The following is a 16,162-nucleotide window of genomic DNA, read 5'->3' as shown; positions in this document are numbered from 1 at the left end:
TTTGTCTATGTGTGTGTGTGTGTGTGTGTGTGTGTGTGTATGACTCAAACATTGCATAAAGTTCATGTAAAGTAAGAATAAATATGTGTTCTGAGTTTGACATACCACAGAAAAGTGTGTTGTTAACCACCCTGCCAAATTTGAATGATAAAATAAATCGCTAAATATATGAAATTAGGCTTCAAAGTTGTGTAAAAATCTGCCTCTGTCTCAGCTACCAAACTGTGGGAGTGCCCGCAGAGTCCGCTGAAACCCCGCCCCCTACCAAGTGTCACCTGTCAATCAAAGTCACCACCTCTACCAAAAACATGGACGCTACGTCGGAGAGCTTTCTGTTGCTAACTCAGCTACTAGCTCAGGGGCTAACTCAGCTAACTGGCTAACTGTAGACTGTAGTAGTAGTAGTGTGTGCTGAATGTATTTATACCTCTACAGCAGCAGCGGCGGGTTTATGATTTTCAGACCCGCCCACTAAATCCTGAACACAGAAATCTTGAAACACAGTTTGTGAAGTCTAGCTCCACAATTCAAATCTAAATGTTTGAAATGCTTTTTACACATTTTTTAGAAATACATTTATGACCTATTTAATGTGTTTAGAAGAAAATGTCTGAATTCACTTCACAGTCTTTAACAATGTCATGTGATGCTACATCAGTAAACTTTAACAACAGATATTACTGTGACCGCTACAGAAAAATGCAGATGTACATTAATATCCAGTGCAACAGTAAATAAATAGTAAGTAATAGAAAATAGATAATAGAACATATATCAATAAATCAGTTAATTGTGGTATAGTTGTCATTATGATTATTCTATTGTTGGTCACTAAGCCTTTTAGTAGTGGTGGATGATGCCATTTGTGTTGGGCTCTCAGAATAGTAAACACCAAACTAACAATAAACCAGCTGCATGCAATTCATTGGTAGTGGTCTATATGCGGTAGGTTGTACAATTAAAGCTATAAGAAACTAACGTGTTTATGTGTATTACGTGTATATGTTGTATTTCTACCAGGATGCAGAAGCAGAGAGCAGCATCCTCTGTGCCCAGCTGTGTGTCCTTAAAGAGTGACTGGTCAATGGGCCATCCTTTAAATTTTAAAGATCAATGCGACTCTGTTGAGAGAAGGTAAGGGTTTAAAACACATTCACATTTACACTTTGTGGCTATTAGCTGGATACAACTAATTTATGATAGGTATCTATTCATATGTAGAAGATTGTACAGTAAAGATAGAAGACACTAACATGTGTTTGCAATGTAGTACATAGTATATGTTGTATTTCTACCAGGAAGCAGAAGCAGAGACCAGCTTCCCCTGTATCCAGCTGTGTGTCCTTAAAGAGTGACTGGTCTATGGGCCATCCTTTAAATTTTAAAGATCGGTGTGAGTCTGTTGAGAGAAGGTAAGGATTTAAAACCTACAGTCACTAATGAAGCTCAACCTGCAACCTCCAAATATTCACGTCCACTGTTATACTCACATGACATATTCTTACATATGTCACATGTTGGTGTACTGAAGTTCTACACTGCAACACCGCTCACTTGAAAGCTGTGCTAACACTAATGGCGCTTTTCCACTACACAGTTCCAGCACGACTCGACTCGCCTTGACTCATTTTTTTTTGCGTTTCCACTAGGGATAGTACTTGGTACCTGGTACTTTTTTAGTACCTGCTCTGCTGAGGTTCCAAGCGAGCCGAGCCGATACTAAATGTGATGTCAACAGACTGCTGGCCGCTGATTGGTCAGAAGAGTTGTCAATGGAGAATTCACCAACTTCTCACTTGATTTCTAACCTGAGTAAATGTTTTCAAAATGTGTTTATGGTCTCAATCGCTAGTTTAAAGCCTTCTTCAATGCAGTATGATGTTCATTTGTGAAATTTTGGCCTCCCTGATTTTATATTTGACGATAAAGCAGGGTATGCATTAGGGCGTGGCTACGTTGTGATTGACAGGTTGATTGACCAATGTCCTCAAGATCCAGCCCTCGCAACCAATCGCAACCTCCCTGCTCTGCCCATACGTCCGTCCATGAATGCGCCTCATGCCCATATAAGTAGAATCCGTGTTTTTTTTCCCAGCATGCACCTGAAATGTTCAAGATGGTGCTGCCTAGATTCAAAACTATTGGCTTCCGAGCAGCAGTCCACAAACCAATGGGTGACGTCACGGATCCATTTCTTTTATACAGTCTATGTTATTATCTGGGGTACAGCTGCTGCTCTTTTACATTGAAAGGAGCCAGCTGTGGTGGTTTTGGCACTGGGTTGCCTTGCTCTAGAGGTGTTCCAGACACGTCCAACTGGTAGGCGACCCCAGACCCAGAACATGCTGTAGGGGTTATATATCTCTCCTGACCTGGGAACTTCTTGGAATCAGGAGGAGCTAGTGGGCGTTGCTGGGGAGAAGGATGTCTGGGTTTCATTGCTCAGCCTCATGCCACCACGACCTGAATAAGTAGCTAAAAATGGATGATAGAAAATATTTGGTTCTTTGATAGATAGTCAAAGGCACATGCTTGTGTAAATAATCATTCCCAGTGTGCATCCAATCACAGAGCTTATATTGGGAGAGCTTCATGTTTCTGTTGAGTACACTTCCTTTGTACTCCTCTTCACATACACTATATTCACATAATAAGCCATAAGCCATGCATGCAACACTGTTAAGTATGTGTCTATATGTGTATGTGTCTGTCCACAGAGTCCACCAGCAAAAGTCCGAGACTGGTTGTAATCAGCCTGACCAGCAGCATCAAACAGACCTGGACTCCATATTTATGGTATCTAAGTATTCTTCACATCCAACATTAAAGTCTGTCTAAAGTAAGAATAAATATGTGTTCTGAGTTTGACAAACCACAGAAAAGTGTGTTGTTAACCACCCTGCCAAATTTGAATGATTAAAAAAATCACCAAATATATGAAATTAGGCTTCAAAGTTGTGTAAAACTCAGCCTCTTTCTCTGCTACCAAATGCTGTGGGCGTGCCCGCTGAGTTCACTGAAACCCCGCCCCCTACCAAGTGTCACCTGTCAATCAAAGTCACCACCTCTACCAGAAACATGGACACTACGCTCGACGGCTAACTCGGCGGCTAGCTTGGCTAACTGTAGACTGTAGTAGTAGTAGTGTGTGCTGAATGTATTTATACCTCTACAGCAGCAGGGGCGGGTGATTTTCAGACCTGCCCACTAAATCCTGAAGACAGAAATGTTGAAACACAGTTTGTGAAGCCTAGCTCCACAATTCAAAACTAAATGGTTGAAATGCTTTTTACACATTTTTTAGAAATACATTTATGACCTATTTAATGTATTTAGAAGAAAATGTCTGAATTCACTTTACACAGTCTTTAAGAACTACAAAGGCTATCTCTTGTGTTTCAAAGAGCCTGCAGTCTATAGAATATTCAAAGTTAATTTATATAATTTCAGCTTCTTGAAGAGAATATTGTCAGTTTTGTTAAGAATGAGCTGAAGAGGTTCCAGAGGATTCTGAGTCATCCAGACTTCAGAGAATGCTCAGAAGAGTGGAGAAAAGATGAGAGTGGAGTGGACAGTGTGGAAGAGGAGCAGAGGAGGAGCAGGAGGGAGGCGTTGGTGAAGATCACACTACACTTTCTCAGGAAAATGAGGCAGGATGGGCTGGCTGACTGTCTGCAGAACAGTAAGAGGATTTTAAATATGTAAAGCCAATCTACCTTTAGTGTACAGCCTTGTTTTTAGCATAGTCCATGTAGTTTGCATGTCATTTACAACCCATATTGTAGTGTGGTGTTGATGGAAAGTGATATTTACCATCAGTAAACTGAAGAGCTTTAAAATTCATGGAGAAGATAAATGGTACAAAATTGGATGATTATGTCATAAAACTGCTGCCTTATTCCCAATTCCTTATTTTGTATGACAAAAAAATTGTATGAAGTTATATATAAATAATTTTCATCCAGGTGGTTAAAGGAGTCACCACAACAGCAGTAAAGTCTTATCAGATAATTTTTTAAAACAAAACAGAGCAGATTCTCATAATACATGAGAATCACAGACTGCAGTTCCTACTGGCCCTGCTATGACTGCTTTGTTCTATCAGTACATTCTCTTTGAACATCTAAACCCACAAGCCTTTCTTGCTTCCAGGCACAAGTCTACTACACTCTGCCTAGTGCAATAAAATCACTTTTAAGGCCACATTCAGACAGACACCAGCACTGCATAAAATAAAACACAGCCTCCTTATTCATTTAAATGAGGCCATTCAACGAAAGTGGAACCTGGCTCAGAGTTTGCAAAGATATATCATATCATCCACACATTGTGCTGGCCAATCAAATACATTTAAGCATGCTTTCCTGGTGGGCAACTTTGTAAAGTGTAAAAGTGTATGTGTACTGTTCACAATGCAATCACACATGAGGAAATGATTGTAAAATCCTGTCACATAGATTGTTGTGTCGTGTTTGGTCATCATGCCAGTGTCAGTATCAGTCACACAAGCCTTCCTGAGTGGTGTTAACCGAATACCACCCAGGAACCGAACCACTAACCGAATCAACCCTACTAACACAGCCCCTTGCCAAAGCATTATTGTGTAGCCCCATGTTCCAGCTTGTCATACTGCTGCTCTAAAATATGGCCATTTGCTGTTTGCTCCAACAGGAACTAATGCTGCTATCTGCCAGTGCAAACTCAAATCTAATCTTGAGAATAAATTTCAGTGTTTGTTTGAGGGAGTTGCTAAAGCCGGAGACCGAACACCTCTGAATCAGATCTACACACATGTCTGCCTTACAGAAGGAGGGACTGGAGAGGTCAATGATGAACATGAAGTCAGACAGATTGAAATAGCATCCAGGAAACCAGCGAGATTGGAAACCATAATCGCATGTAAAGACTTATTTCATCCCCTACCTGAAAGAAACCAACCAGTCAGAACAGTGATGACAAAGGGAGTGGCTGGCATTGGGAAAACAGTCTTAACACAGAAGTTCACTCTGGACTGGGCTGAAGACAAAGCCAACCAGGACATACACTTCACATTTCCATTCACTTTCAGAGAGCTGAATGCGCTGAAAGAGAAAAAGTACAGCTTGGTGGAACTTGTTCATCACTTCTTTACTGAAACCAAAGAAGCAAGAATCTGCAGGTTTGAAGAGTTCCATGTTGTGTTCATCTTTGACGGTCTGGATGAGTGTCGACTTCCTCTGGACTTCCACAACACTGAGATCCTGACTGATGTTACAGAGTCCACCTCAGTGGATGTGCTGCTGACAAACCTCATCAGGGGGAAACTGCTTCCCTCTGCTCGCCTCTGGATAACCACACGACCTGCAGCAGCCAATCAGATCCCTCCTGAGTGTGTTGACATGGTGACAGAGGTCAGAGGGTTCACTGACCCACAGAAGGAGGAGTACTTCAAGAATAGATTCAGAGATGAGGAGCAGGCCTGCACCATCATCTCCCACATCAAGACATCACGAAGCCTCCACATCATGTGCCACATCCCAGTTTTCTGCTGGATCACTGCTACAGTTCTGGAGGATGTGTTGAAAAGCAGAGAGGGAGGAGAGCTGCCCAAGACCCTGACTGAGATGTACATCCACTTTCTGGTGGTTCAGTCCAAACTGAAGAACATCAAGTATGATGGAGGAGCTGAGACAGATCCACACTGGAGTCCAGAGAGCAGGAAGATGATTGAGTCTCTGGGAAAACTGGCTTTTGAGCAGCTGCTGAAAGGCAACCTGATCTTCTATGAATCAGACCTGACAGAGTGTGGCATCGATATCAGAGCAGCCTCAGTGTGCTCAGGAGTGTTCACAGAGATCTTTAAAGAGGAGAGAGGGCTTTACCAGGACAAGGTGTTCTGCTTCGTCCATCTGAGCCTTCAGGAGTTTCTGGCAGCTCTTCATGTCCATCTGACATTCATCAACTCTGGAGTCAATCTGCTGGCAGAAGGACCACAGTCAACCCCTCACAGGTCTAGGCCAGACAACCCTGCAGTACAACTCTTCTACCAGACTGCAGTGGAAAAGGCCTTAAAAAGTCAAAATGGACACTTGGACTTGTTCCTCCGCTTTCTCCTGGGCTTGTCAGTCCAGACCAATCAGACTCTCCTGAAAGGCCTGCTGACAAAGACAGAAAGCGGCTCACAGACCAATCAGGAAACAATCCAGTATATCAAGGAAAACATCGGGCAGAATGTGTCTGCAGAGAGAAGCATCAATCTGTTCCACTGTCTGAATGAACTGAATGATCGTTCTCTAGTGGAGGAGATCCAACAGTACTTGAGTTCAGGAAGTCTCTCCACAGATGAACTCTCTCCTACTCAGTGGTCAGCTCTGGTCTTCATCTTACTGTCAGCAGGAGAAAAGCTGGATGTATTTGACCTCAGGAAATACTCCGCCTCAGAGGAGGCTCTTCTATGGCTGCTGCCAGTGGTCAAAGCATCCAGTAAATCTCTGTACGTTGATACACAAACACAATAAATTATACTAATCTTCAATACACTGTTATAAAGCAAGACAGAAGAAAATTCATAACATGTTTGTTTTTCCACTCTATCACTTTTCAGGCTGGGTGGCTGTAACCTATCATCGAGAAGCTGTAAAGCTCTGGCCTCCATTCTCAGCAGCCAGTCCTCTAGTCTGAGAGACCTGGATCTGAGTTACTGTGACCTAGAGGACTCAGGTGATGGCACGGTCTTTGGACCTGGAGAATCCAGACTGCAAACTTGAAGCTCTCAGGTTAGATTTATGTTCACTTCAAATAATGTGAGATATGTCTTCAAAGTAACTGTAGGCACATGCGGTCAAAACTGCCTGTTGGATCATGATTAATGAATCTGCACGACGTAACCCTGTGAGTGTTAAATTACAATCTCAAAGTGTATTTTAACATCGAACTTTAACATTTATTTGTAAAAAAAAACAACCTGTGGAATGTGTTTTTAGCCACATTTATACCATGTCAATCATCAATCCACTACTTTGGTCTACTCTGAAGTTTATCAACAACTAGTGTATATTGCCATGGATTTCTGTAGAGACTTCTACTGACTTTGGTGATCCCCTGACTTTTCTTCTAGCGTCACCATCAGGTTGACAAATCTGGTTGAGATTGAACTGTCCTGACAACTATTGTATTGTCATTGATTGATTGATTCATTTTTATGGATTGACAGACACAAAAACAAAAATTCAAGGGAAAATGGGATAAACAAAATACACGTATTTCCAATACAAGACGTTATAAACAAAGAAACATAAAGACACATAAGACATAGCACATAAAAAGAAAGCAACACTGTACTGTTCTCATTGTGTGGAAACACAATTTAACAGCAAGCCAAACTCCGTCCAATAAATGTTGTGCAGTTGTGCCTTTTAATAAGATGCTGTTGTAGGTGGATTTATGAAACCAGAGTGAAACTGAAAAAAACCCAAACACAACAAAATACATAAACAATGCAAGAATGTTGGAGCTAGTATTATGAAAAAGTTACTATAGCTTACTGCTACATAGCTAATCACATGAATTCCAAATCAATCAAAACACACACATTTCTCACTGTAAATGTCCATGAAATTATAATAATGCACTTGCACTTTAAAGTTGACGGTTTTACAACCTGCACTCTTATTTTAGCCAATATCAATACCATTATAAACCAGAAAAGCACATGTTAAATTTCACAATTTACAACAAATATCTTAAAATGTTGACAAAAGCATCCTCATTCCAAATATTATCAAATATAATCCAAACATAATGATATATAACACAGAAACTCACAGATGATTCTTTCACAAACTCAAAAAATAGGATGGCAGGAGATGAGATGTGTCTGCTCCTTGTCTGCTTGATGTCTGCTTTCAGACTGCATGTAAAATTACTTCCTGTTAAACCAAAATCACCACTAGGAGGTGCTAGAATGCCAAAAAAGTTACTCAGAAACTCACAAACAGATTTAATAACTCACTCTCTCTCTCTCTCACTCGGCCTTGCTTGTAAGGCATTAAATAATATTTAATTAATATTGAATGATATCATGGTAAAAATCTTTATTCAGATATTAAGGACTTTCAGCTGCTTAAAAATAAAAATGTTCTGACAGTACTGATGAAGCTCTGCGTTAATCTATAAGGGCTGCTGTATTACAAACAATAACATGATGAACCTGAATCTGTCTAACAGCTGACCTGTGTAGATTTGCAGCAGAACACAGAACATTAATTACTTTCAGATCCTGACTGATCCATTAATTAAGCTAAGCTGCTGTGCTGTTGTGTAAAGGCGCACAGCTGTTTTTATCAGTTTGGACACGCACTTATCATTTTAGCTCCTGTGTGATGCTGCAGCCAGCTCTGACACACAGCCAGCTGTGGACAACAAACAGAACAGACTGATATTTCTGTGAAATTCTGGATACATTCAGTGACACCTAAACAATATGAGTGTAAGATTCAGACACTGAATGTTTCCAACCTACCCGAGTAGCATTAATATTTGTGTTCTGATATTTGACATTTCAGTAGGATATGTTATAGATAAATACTAGAGATGTAAAAGAGGCAAAATGCATCAACGTTAGTTTGATTAAAGACGTGCAGTTTGAGGCTTTTGTGCTTTCTGCAGTTTTCATTATGAAATGTGGAGAAAAAGCCTTTCGTGGATAGGAGCTTAAAAGGGAGCAGGTGCAAATACTGTACAATTCACTGTGCTATTAGTGGATGAAATCCATTCTTTGTGGATTTGGCACTAAATGTTTTTTTTTCATGATATATTGTTCCTTCAGGTTAAATGGCTGTAAGCTGTCATGGAAGAGCTGTCAGTCCCTGTTGTCAGTGATCTGCTCTCAGTCCTCTTGTCTGAGAGAGCTGGACCTGAGTAACAACAACCTGCAGGATTCAGGACTGAAGCGGTTCTCTGCAAACTTTACTCTGGAAATCCTCAGGTTAGGTCAAGCCAATATTTTAGATATTTTGTTAGATCATTATATCTGAATCAGTGAAGGCTAACTCAGGAATTCCTGTTTTCATCAGAATTGTCTATTTCATTGGACAGAGTGTCTTTGAAAATGTAGATTAGAATTCACATATAGTAAATATGTAATTTTACTCTATTCTACAACATTTTCCAAAGTTTTCATTAGTGCCGTGAACTAACTGTCACTCTGTAATACTTTATTAATGGAAGCACTGTAAAAGAAATCCTAATATTTGCTTTTGATGTATGTATTTATTTGTCATCATTCCCTCTTTAGATTGAATGGCTGCAACTTGTCAAGTAACAGCTGTGAACATCTGGCTTCAGTTCTCAGCAGTGAGCCCTCTGGTTTGAGAGAGCTGGATCTGAGTAACAACGACCTGCAGGATGTAGGAGTGAAGCTGCTCTCTGATGGAATAGAGAGTCCACACTGCAAACTGGAAGCTCTCAGGTTAGATCAGGTTATGATGTATATTGTGTTATTTACTCACAAATCTCCTTCCTTGGCTAAACTATATTAATATATTCCACAATCCACCCTCTTTCTAAATCTCATTATTGTAGCTAATATGTAAGTTACAGTACAATCACTCAGCTTCTTACTAAGAGCAACGGGGTCCTACATGAGAGCCAGTTTTCAGCTAAAGGACTAGTGTGTAAGATTTAATGGCATCTCACTAAACCCTAACCCTGAAAATAAGAATCACTTGTTTTCATTACCATAGAATGAGCTCATTATATCTACATAGGGAGGAAGTCCTCTTCCATGGAGGCTACCATGTTGCACCTCCATGTTAATTTTGGTGCTCAGACCTTGCTATTATAATGGCAGATTTGCTAAGTAGTAGAAAAGGAATCAGATTTGTTTGTATGTGAGGTGAAAACACACAATCCTTTACTAGCACACTGGCCCCTGATGCTCCTGGACCCTCCCATTGCCAGCATCATCATAGTGCTCCCCACCTGCAACCCTGAGGATGAAGGAGACCACCAGTTTAAAATCCTTTTCATATATTTGTTGCAAATTTGTTTGTTATTTGAAAAAGCTTTATTTTTTAAATTACATCTCTTTAGTTCATTTAGTTTGTTTAGTTCAGTCATTGAGTAACAGATAAAATCAGAAGGGTTTTAATTGCTGAAAGTATGGAAACTTGATCCCTGTTCAGAATATTTGTTGAATATCCTTCAAAAATGTATTCATTCATTTCAATCATGTAAAATGTCATAGATAATACACAGTTGTCATGGCTGTGTGCCTTGGCACTCTCCAAGGTGCTGATCCTACTGCTGGCTTTCTAGGAGCTGTCCACAGTTCTTTCCTCCTTTAGTTTAATTATTGTTTTCACCTCCCTTATTTCCCCATGTGTTCCTGATGTTTTCACGTAGTGGTGTGGTAGTAAAGTTGATCTGTGTCTGATCAGTTGTTATCCATTTGCTGGGTCTTGACAGAGACCCTCAACCTGACGGGTCTGTTTCATTTCCTGTGTATTGCCATGATTTTGTGGGTTAGGGTTAATTAGACAATCTTGTTCATCATAACTGTGATTAGCTAATTCTGACAAATATTATGATGTGCACGAATATAATCTTTTACATTGAAATCTTTTTATTTTTTGTAATGTTTTGCATGTCTGTGCACTGCTGCATGAACATGTGTGTAACAAGCAGAGTGAATGAGCATTGTGTACCCGCCTATGTAGGAGCATACCACTTTCTTGATAATGCACCCTTAAAATAACAGTTAAATACTGCACCATTGACTTTTTGTTTCAATTGCCAGACCACACCTCATTTTAAGACTAACATGTCCATGGGTGCTCAGATGGGCACAAGTGCATTTGCTTTTTTAACAACATGGGTGCTGGATGGGAAGTGCATCTATCTTAAACCAGCAAAGACACTTGTGTTGTGATTGCTACCACTTTGTGCCAGGGGTAAGATATGGCCCTTTGCATGTTAAACTCTAGAAAAAACTTCAGCTTTGATTGTTGCTTATTTAGTTATGATCATTCGGTCTAATGTACAAATGCTTGCCATGTTTTCAGGGGTTTTAAAGATGAACGTCAACATTCAACATTCAATTGATTTTTAAGAATATAATGTGTTTGTCGAGCTAAGATGTTTACAATTGAACGCACCTGAAACATTGGCTATAATAACTCTTTTATTGTTATTCACCTCACACACACTCACTTCAGATGCAGATCCAATCTACTGCATTGCATTATCAACACTGATAATATTTTTAAATTCCTAAGTATCAGGTCAGTACTGGCTATCAGAGGTGAGGTATTGGAATCAGTATGGGTAGAGAGAAATTTGAATTAGTGGATCCCACACACACTAACCCATGTATCATGTTTTTTAGCTTGTCAGGCTGTCTGATCACAGAGGAAGGCTGTGAGTCTCTGGCTTCAGCACTGAGGTCCAACCCTTCCCATCTGAGAGAGCTGGACCTGAGCTACAATCATCCAGGAGACTCAGGAGTGAACATTCTGTCTGCTGGACTAGACGATCCACACTGGAGACTGGACACTCTCAGGTATGCAGAGGATTGTCGCCAAGCACAACCAATGTTTGGTACAGATGTTAGACTAGAGGACTAATTTAGTCTTTTTTTGGATGAGAATTGTTAAAGCAGTTTACAGTATTGTAGTTAGTGCAGGAGAGGTCAGAATCTGTCTTTAAGAAGAACCTCCTTAGAAATTCAAATAAGAAATAACTAAATGAATATGTTTGTTTGACTCTGTTCATCTTTTTCCAGGTTGGAAAATTGTGGAGTCCAGCAGTTGAAACCAGGACTCAGGAAGTGTAAGTGTGTTTTGGGTTGATTCATTAAAACCAAACTCATAAACATACAATAGAGTGGAAATAGCCAGTCGCATCTTACAGCTAAAAAGTCAGCTAAAGTTGAAAATGCAACCAAAATAGAGCCAGAACAAGAGTGAATATTGGACTTACATGCATCAGGTGGTCAGAAGATTATTGCACATGAATATTGCTCTGTGTCTACTGGATGTGTAAGTGGCCAACTGTTTGCCATATGAACGTTGTGTGATAATATCCATGTTGTGATTACAGCTTGATCCTCTGCTCCTACTGTATGTGAACAAAAAAATAGTAATGTTGCTTTAACCCATACATACATATTTTATTTTATTTTTTAAATAAATACTGGTCAAAATTGATCATTTGCATACTCAAACATAAACATGTCTTTTATTTCCATTTTTGTATATTCTAAGTCACATTAGGAAAAGTCATGCTAATAAACATGTGTATGGTCTGTTTTTACAGCTCTCAAGTATAACAATGGGTCCACTGTATGTACAGAATGTAAGGGTTAAGCCATGGTTTGGTTTATCATGTTACAAGAAAAATTTGGACTCTCATTTGCTTGCTAAATGTTCCACATTGTTTACTTTAACTCTGTCATTTGGCCCTGAGCAGGTTATGTCCAATTAGCACATTGTGCCATACAGCAGTCTATGAAAGCCATTAGAGATCAACCAGATGGATCACTGAACTCAAACAATGAGCTGAAAGCTCTTTGTTGGTTGGAATCAAGAAGCTAGTACTAGATTGCCAGTTCTTCCTCCTTGATTAAATCTGATGTACCATTTGTTAAATGGTTTCATGCTGTGATGTGGCAGGCATACTATGTAAAGAAAATATGGGGAAATGTTTTTTTCATTTTTAGGTTAAGATAGCTGTTCAGTGGTAGAAGAGAGAACTTCAGAGTAAAACTTTATGTCAGCTAGTAATCATGTGCTCCCCTTGTCCACCAAGCAGAGGCACCACCAGGGATTTTGGGCCCCATCACCACACACAGGTCACACCAACCATAAGTTGTTCTAGTAATTTTCTAATATTTTTAGGGCCCCTGTCAATCACAGGCCCTAAGAATCATCCTAAATAGCGCCCCTATCACCAAGCCATTTTCATGGGTCTAAATGCTGATCTTAAGCTGACTCATGGACACAGGGCACCGGCTACGTAGAAGTGTTCAGTAGGGGCCTTTCAAAGGTCTAAAATGTTAACCTGATTCTGGTTCTAACCCTAACCCTACATAGAGTTAGCAGGTTTGAAGAGAAATGTTTTCGTTTTGTTTGAAATGTTTGTTGCATAGAATGGTAGTTTCTTTAAGAATTTCAATGTAGTATTTAGTTAAAATAAAGAGCAAATGAATGATAAATTGTTCATTGCTGGAGAATTTAAGATTGTTGAATGTGAATAAGAAGTTGTGTTCTTTGAAAGCAAAGTCCTTCTCAAAATAAGATTCAAAAGTCAGCCTAAAACACTTTCACATATACACATTGAATAAAAACATGTAGAGATCCACCACATTATTCAAAAAAGAGCATTTGTCATCTCTATTAGGAATGGAGTGGGGTTGACCGGGTAATATCTATCTATGTATCTATGTTATACTTTAGTCAATAACTGCTGCTGTTTTGTGTCGTATTCTCTCATCAGATGCCTGCGAACTCACAATGGACCCAAACACAGCACACAGAAACCTGTTCCTACTTGAGAACAACATTGTGGTAGAGAAGGAAGAGGAAGAGGAGCAGTCATATCCTCATCACCCTGAAAGGTTTCACTTCTGGTACCAGCTGCTGTGTAGAAATGGTGTGACTGGCCGTCGGTACTGGGAGGTCCTGTGGAACGGACTGGTATCTATAGGAGTGACTTACAGAGGAATCAAGAGGAGTGGACACGGTGATGACAGCAGGATTGGAGGGAACAACAGGTCCTGGTGTCTGGACTGCTCTGCTGTTAGTTACTTTGCCTGGCACAATAATAAAGTGAAAATCATACACAGGCCCGTCCCGTCCAGTGCACGCAACAGAGTAGGTGTGTATGTGGACTGGTCTGCTGGTACTGTGTCCTTCTACAGAGTCTCCTCTGACACACTGATCCACATCCACACCTTCCACTGCACCTTCACTGAACCCCTCTACCCTGCTTTTAGGATTCGGTCTGAGTTTACATATGGACTCTGCAACTCACTGTCTCTGTGCTGAAGAGACACACTCACTCTGGTGCCTGATAAGCTAGTTGAATGTACAGAGTTTCTTTTAAAAGTGTACCTACTTTGACAAGATAATTGTATATAGAGGAAAGTTATTTTATTTTACAGAGATGTTTAACATAGAATATTCTACATGTATAAGCTGAACATGACAGGGTCAGTTCATCCAAACATTCCCTTAGCTCTAGCAGGATCTAACTATAGATTATAGTTTCTGTTTTGGAGCTGTAGAACTTCATAGCCCATTGTTTCCAACTGAAGATGCAAATCTTTAAAAAGGTTTATATGTTGCGGTTTTGAGATATCAACTTTAGAATCATGTGATAACTGTACAACTGATGTTTAATGAATTTTCATTTGTCGTGAACAAAGTATTTAAAATATGCATTTTCACAAATTCAACAGTCAGTATTAGTGTCCAACGAGAATCACTCCGGATAATCCACCAGTCTTGATGTCAGCAGGGTTTCTATTGAAAAGATAGTCCCTATGAAAACTGTTGAGCCACATCTGTGGATTATTCAGAGTGACTGCAGCATACTACAAATACAAGTTAGTGTTGAGTTTTCAATGTCATTTTTCAGTTCTATGAGCACTACGACCACATACATGCAAACCAACAATGACAATGTTAATACAATAATACAATGAAAGACTCTTGCTTTCTACAATCTATTAGAAAGCAAGAATTACTAGAAAGGAAAAATGACGAGAAGGCAAGAATCTAATTCTGCTCATGACAACTATAGTACAGTTAAGCTTAAGGAAAGATCATGTTATGGTTAATAAAAAAGCAAATGTTGGGCATCCCACTTGCTTTTCTGGTTGAGGTGTATACCATATAACCTGCAATGCCCTCATTTAAATTCCAGCCAGAACTCATGTTGCATGTCATCCCCCTCTCTCTTCATTTTCTGTCTACCTCTCTCTACCAATAAATGTGAAAATACAAAAAAAACAACTTTTTTTTTGTTGGTCAAAATGAAAACAGCAGAACAATCTGGTCATGATCAACATTCTGTTATCCACTCGTCTAATTGCTTTGTTTGAAGTTTCAATATCTGTTGTTTAATAAACCTATTAGAAGGTGGTGATGAAGAGACACATGACCAAATCCATATTTGAATTACATAAACACAAACAGGTCCAAGAGGCCCAATCCAGGAAACCTTTCTAAATGAAAAAAACTAAATGTAGAATGATTGTCTCAGATAATCGATGGGCTTCAGCAGAGTCATTCAATTCTAACCTGATTGAAGGATAAGGCTGGTATTATTCTGTATTGTTCTTACTGACAACAACTTGAAATGTTAACATGGAGTTACCTATGGTGTATGTGACTCTTAGCACAATGGTTCCCATTGAAGACATACATCTTTCAAAACAGGTCACAAATATATAGTTTAAAAAAAAACAATTACAATAATTTCCTAAAACAGTTGCTCACTCTAGTTTTTAGATTAGATTAGACATCTTTTATGGATCCCCAAAGGATAAACTGAATGCAAACACATAACTAGAAGAAAGACAAGCTAAGCCAGGATAAAACACTGGAAGCATGATAAGTAATGTGCTACTTAAACATAAAACTCCTTCAAATGCTAACAAACAGTAAATAAGAATACAGTGCAGTTTGCACAAAGGAATCCCAATTTTCCCAGATCAGATCAACAATAGTGGTGTGATAATAAGGGAAGTGAAACTTGTGTGTAGACTGCTGTGTGTATATGTCTGCAGTAATATCTCTAATTGATTGATTGACGCTGTTATCTTTTTGGTTAGAGAGATGTTTCCATCAGTCAGGCACAATTCAGCTGTACGCAGAGAATACATGATGAATAGATTCTATGATATATATGGCGAAGCAGTCTCACACTCTGCTGGTGATGTACTGCGTTATAACGACCAGCAGAGGGCGCGAAACTGCAACTGAGAGAAAGCGCTTCAACAAACAATAACCAGAGCGACTGAGAAATACGTCAAGCCAACGACAGTTAGCCAACACCGGAAGTATGTTTTTGATTATAAAAGCAAAATTTAAACGTTGAGCATTGAGTGAATTGCGCAAAGTTCTCGGTTTTGCACAGGCATAAATGGTCGTAAAAGTTAAAAAAAAGTAAAAAAAAAAGT

At 39.5% G+C, this 16,162-nt stretch overlaps 1 protein-coding gene across 1 annotated transcript; it reads left to right on the top strand.

Annotated features, from left to right (window-relative positions):
* The first annotated feature begins 940 nt into the window (after nucleotides 1-940).
* On the top strand, nucleotides 941-14,335 carry LOC128381191 (NLR family CARD domain-containing protein 3-like). The gene is given in 13 exon segments (XM_053341139.1): nucleotides 941-945; nucleotides 1,021-1,134; nucleotides 1,299-1,412; nucleotides 2,718-2,796; nucleotides 3,451-3,682; nucleotides 4,672-6,472; nucleotides 6,584-6,700; nucleotides 6,702-6,755; nucleotides 8,807-8,965; nucleotides 9,275-9,448; nucleotides 11,366-11,539; nucleotides 11,762-11,808; nucleotides 13,474-14,335. Coding segments are annotated over 13 exon segments (3,621 nt in total). The 3' UTR covers nucleotides 14,025-14,335.
* The last annotated feature ends 1,827 nt before the right edge of the window (nucleotides 14,336-16,162 follow it).

Source organism: Scomber japonicus, chromosome 20 (genome assembly GCF_027409825.1).
Source record: "Scomber japonicus isolate fScoJap1 chromosome 20, fScoJap1.pri, whole genome shotgun sequence".
NCBI classification, from domain to species: Eukaryota; Metazoa; Chordata; class Actinopteri; order Scombriformes; family Scombridae; genus Scomber; species Scomber japonicus.
Note: the sequence above shows the minus strand (reverse complement) of the source record. Positions and strands in the feature narration are given on the sequence as shown.